This window comes from Lottia gigantea, assembly GCF_000327385.1.
Source record: "Lottia gigantea unplaced genomic scaffold LOTGIsca_361, whole genome shotgun sequence".
In the NCBI taxonomy this organism is placed as follows: Eukaryota; Metazoa; Mollusca; class Gastropoda; family Lottiidae; genus Lottia; species Lottia gigantea.
In genome coordinates, this window is record NW_008709225.1 from 29,085 (window position 1) to 33,916 (window position 4,832).

At 34.8% G+C, this 4,832-nt stretch overlaps 1 protein-coding gene across 1 annotated transcript in view; it reads right to left on the minus strand.

Moving 5' to 3' along the window:
• Positions 1-318: 318 nt before the first annotated feature.
• LOTGIDRAFT_175728 (hypothetical protein) overlaps positions 319-4,832 on the minus strand; it is a gene marked incomplete at both ends in the record, with an annotated part of 32,984 nt that continues 28,470 nt past the window's right edge. Inside the window, 6 exons of the mRNA XM_009058949.1 lie at positions 319-470; positions 859-1,075; positions 1,438-1,612; positions 2,557-2,810; positions 3,345-3,508; positions 4,295-4,423. Of these exons, the coding sequence (XP_009057197.1) occupies positions 319-470; positions 859-1,075; positions 1,438-1,612; positions 2,557-2,810; positions 3,345-3,508; positions 4,295-4,423 (1,091 nt within the window). The remainder of the gene's footprint in view (positions 471-858; positions 1,076-1,437; positions 1,613-2,556; positions 2,811-3,344; positions 3,509-4,294; positions 4,424-4,832) is intronic.

Here is a 4,832-nt window from a genome sequence, read left to right on the forward strand (position 1 = left end):
CTGACAGGGGAAGCTGGGTTGAAAAATCTGAAGGTATTATCTTGACCTATGCTAGGATTGAACCCTGGACCTTCAGGTTAGTGAGCAAGTGTCTAACTCACTGACAGGGGAAACCGGATTGAAAAATCTGAAGGTATTATCTTGACCTATGCTGGGATTGAACCCTGGACCTTCAGGTGAGCGAGCAAGTGTCTAACTCACTGACAGGGGGAACTGGATTGAAAAATCTGAAGGTAATATCTCAACCTATGCTGGGATTGAACCCTGGACCTTCAGGTTAGCGAGTAAGTTACTCAGCGTTCAAAGGGTTTAAGAAATTTAATGGTAATTATGTTTACCTTGGCAATCACCATTGGATTGTAAAACAAATCCGATACCACAGTCGCATTTCTTCTGTTTGTTCACACCAACTGGTAAACATAACTGTGAACATCCCCCGTAATTATCTGAACACCCATTGCTTCCACTATCTACAAAAAAGCATATAAAAACAACAGTGTTAATGAGATTGTAAAGAGGTTTTCTAAATTTTTCATGTGTATCAGAGACACTGATAGCATCAATTTACATCATTCTAATTTTCAATCAGACGTCTGTGGTTCTTGTTAAAGAGATTGTAAAGAGGTTTTCTATATTTTTTATGTGTATCAGAGACACTGATAGCATCAATTTACATCATTCTAATTTTCAATCAGACGTCTGTGGTTCTTGTTAAAGAGATTGTAAAGAGGTTTTCTAAATTTTTCATGTGTATCAGGAGACTGCAATTTTGGGAAATTATTTTTGACTTGAGATGTGCTCAAGACAGGCAACACTATGCAGTGTGAAATGAGGGAAATTTTAACAAAGATAACTTACCATGCCTGTCATAATATATTTTCAGTGACTGTAATTTTGGAAGATTATTTTTGACCTGCGTTGGATGTGTCAAATTTGAAAAGTTGGCCTCATAGATGGCCTCGTAATCAGAATCAGTATAATACAAACGATTCTTGTAAACCGTTAAACCGCCTGGTGAACTTAGGTTCGGAATCAGTCTCTTCTTTACTCCAGAGTTTATATCGTACTTCGATATCTTGAAAAAGAAAAAATGAATTGAAATGGAGTTTTACATCCTACTTTTCTGAACCTAATTGGGCTAATGAAGACGGGCAACGCCATGCAGTGTGCAATGAGGGAAATTTTGTAAGGACAGCATCATGAGCCTACTCTTTTTGATTTCCAACTGTCGAGGGATCTTCACTATGTACAGCCTGTAGCACACAGGACCTCGGTTTATTGTCCACCCGAACAACTAGACGTTTTTTCCATGTCAGCCCCTCTTACCTACATCACTGACAGGGGGAAACTGGGTTTAAAAATCTGGTTAACGAACAAGTGTCTAACATCACCGATCCACCATGGCCCCGAGGTCAATGAGCAAGCAACTAAACTTACGTCTTGATGGAAAGAATCGGACCAATATAAAGCCTGGTTATTGATGTCTATAGTAAGATATTGTGGTACTCTAATATCAGTTGATACCAAAACTTTAGACTTGGTTCCGTCCATATTCATTACGCCTATTTTAGCAGGGACGCCATTACCTCCTTTATCAGACCAATATAGTTTCCTGAAAATATAAAAAATATCATAAACATATCGAAAGAATTTGATTGGTTAAAGCAGAGGTCATCAGGTTAGGTCAAAAGGTTATTGGGATAATTCATATTCGTCAAATTAACCTTTTGACCTTACCTGATAAAAACCATGTGACAAAATACTATACTCGGGGCCGTGGTAAATACAAGTGAGAAAAAATTACGTATTCATAGTTAAATATTGTCCAATCAAAATTGGCCCTATTGTATTGGTAACAAATTTCAGCCAATCAAAACAAATCACGTAAACAAAACGAAAGTAGGGTGTCATTAAATGTTTTGATGAATATGTACGGTACAGAATTGAGTAAAATTTTCGTTAAAGAATTGAAGCCCAGAGAAAATCAAACCTTACTTTGTAATATTTACTTGGAAAGAATGTGTTCTTATCTCTTCAAACAGGCGGCGGCAAAGCGATGTTGTGTTTTGTTTACATGACCTCATTTCTGCTCTACCGATCTGATTTGTCAGATTTAAATGCCACCAATCTCATTTCCACGCCCCCAAAACGAAGTATAGCGGGCTTAGTTTGATACGGGTTAATAAGACCATGTTAAAACCTGTATTCGTGATACAGTGTTGTTTTGTTTATTTGACCTCATTTCTGTTCTAACGATCTGATTGGTCAGATTTAAATAGCACCAATCTCATTTCCACGCCCCCAAAATGAAGTGTAGTGGGCTTAGTTTGATACGGGTTAATAAGACCATGTTAAAACCTGTATTCGTGATACAGTGTTATTTTGTTTATTTGACCTCATTTCTGTTCTAACGATCTGATTGGTCAGATTTAAATAGCACCAATCTCATTTCCACGCCCCCAAAATGAAGTGTAGTGGGTTTAGTTTAATACGGGTTAATAAGACCATGTAAAAACTGCATTCGAGATAGGATACACACAAATATACGGTACGTACCCTTGAACTGGATCTAAACAAATAGATAACGGAGCAGCTACATCAGTCTCTTTCCCATTATTACTGATTAATATTTTACGATAGTGTTTCTCCCCCATCATCTTCATAACTTCTATCGTGCTCATATCTTCATTGGCCCAATATAAATTATTAGAGAGCCAATCAATAGCCAGGGCATTAGGCTGACCAATGACAGCCGTCGGGACAAATTCTGACGCGTTTTGACCATTGATTTGAATTCTTCTCAAACTACCCTGTAAAAAATAATATTCATAATTCAGGGGAATCATTCTTGAAAAATAAACTTAATATGTTTTCCAGTCATCTGATTGGTCAATTATTAATATTAAAGTTTAATTATCCAATCAGATTACTGTATTTCTTAACTTAAGATGATTTTAGTATTCCAGTCATCTGATTGGCCAATCAATGAAATTGATCTTAAATTCAGTTTTATTATCCAATCAGATTATTGTATTTCTTAACTTAAGATGATTTTAGTATTCCAGTTATCTGATTGGTCAATCAAAATTGGTTTTAAATTTAGTTTATCATCCAATCAGATAACTGTATTTCTTAAAAGGATAGATGCGCCATTTTTTTGACCAATCATACTTTAGTCTCAGAAAATGAAATTCCTAGTTTGGGATATTTTTAAAGGAATTATGTGATTTTGGTACATTTCTAGTATTTCTGAAGACTATTTACATATATTCAAGACTCAAATCAACCCCCCAAAATGGAGAACGCATCCATTTAAAACTACACAAAATGGAAATTCTACTTACGTTTTCCTTCTCGATATAGTATATAAAACCTTCGCGACTGTCGTAGTCGAAATCTAAACCATCAACAAGGGAAGTAACTGGTATCATACTTGGTTTACCCTTGCTATCAGGTTTTATACCTGATATCATTCTAGGCTGCATGTATAACAATACAACTTCACTAGCTGAAAAAAATAATTAAAATCCTTTGTCAGTTTCCTTTAAATCCTTAAAGAGATTTTCTAAACACTGACAGCATCAATTTACATCATTCTAATTTTCAATCAGATGTCTGTGGTTCTTGTTAAAGAGATTGTAAAGAGGTTTTCTATATTTTGTATGTGTATCAGGGACCCTGATAGCATCAATTTACATCATTCTAATTTTCAATCAGACGTCTGTGGTTCTTGTTAAAGAGATTGTAAAGAGGTTTTCTAAATTTTTTTATGTGTATCAGGGACACTGATAGCATCAATTTACACCATTCTAATTTTCAATCAGATGTCTGTGGTTCTTGTTAAAGAGATTGTAAAGAAGTTTTCTATATTTTTTATGTGTATCAGAGACACTGATAACATCAATTTACATCATTCTAATTTTCAATCAGACGTCTGTGGTTCTTGTTAAAGAGATTGTAAAGAGGTTTTCTAAATTTTTTATGTGTATCAGAGACACTGATAGCATCAATTTACATCATTCTAATTTTCAATCAGATGTCTGTGGTTCTTGTTAAAGAGATTGTAAAGAGGTTTTCTATATTTTTTATGTGTATCAGGGACACTGATATCATCAATTTGAACCATTTCAGTCAAGTGTGACGAAAAAAATAGTAGGTGAAGACAGAATTCAATGGCGGAAAAGGAAATAGATGGGAAAATTTTGAATGTGACATATCCGCTTTCATCCCGTTCAATTAGGGTCAGATTTGAAACAGACTGACAGAACATATTAATATAATAATGTTACTTCACCTTGTTTACAAACATGACTGGTGGCATCCATCTTGAATCCAACTGGACACAAACATTTATAACCTAATTCTGATGTTGGTGATAGCAGACACAGATGACTGCATGGTTTCTTTTCACACGAGTTACTGCCTAAAATATATATATTAATTATTTATCAGGCAATGTTCAAAATAAATTATAAGTAATGGTCAATTTTAAGGGACAGGTTTCGCCATTTTCAGGGTTTGATTTGAGTGTTGAATATATGTAAATAGTCTTCAGAAATACTAGAAATGTACCAAATCACATAATTCCTTCAAAAATATCTCAAACTAGGAATTTTACTCACTATTTCTATAGATGTCTTTTCTATATATCACAGTGTCTCAAGAAAAGACAAGTTGTCATTTTAACTTTCAAACGTGGATAATTCTGAACACACATGGATTTGAAGGCTCAAATTTCGACAGTGAACTGTGAACACTATTACTGATTGACTTAGCTGAAAAAATTCCCGTTTCTGAGACTAAGGTACGATTAGATAACCGATAGAAAACCT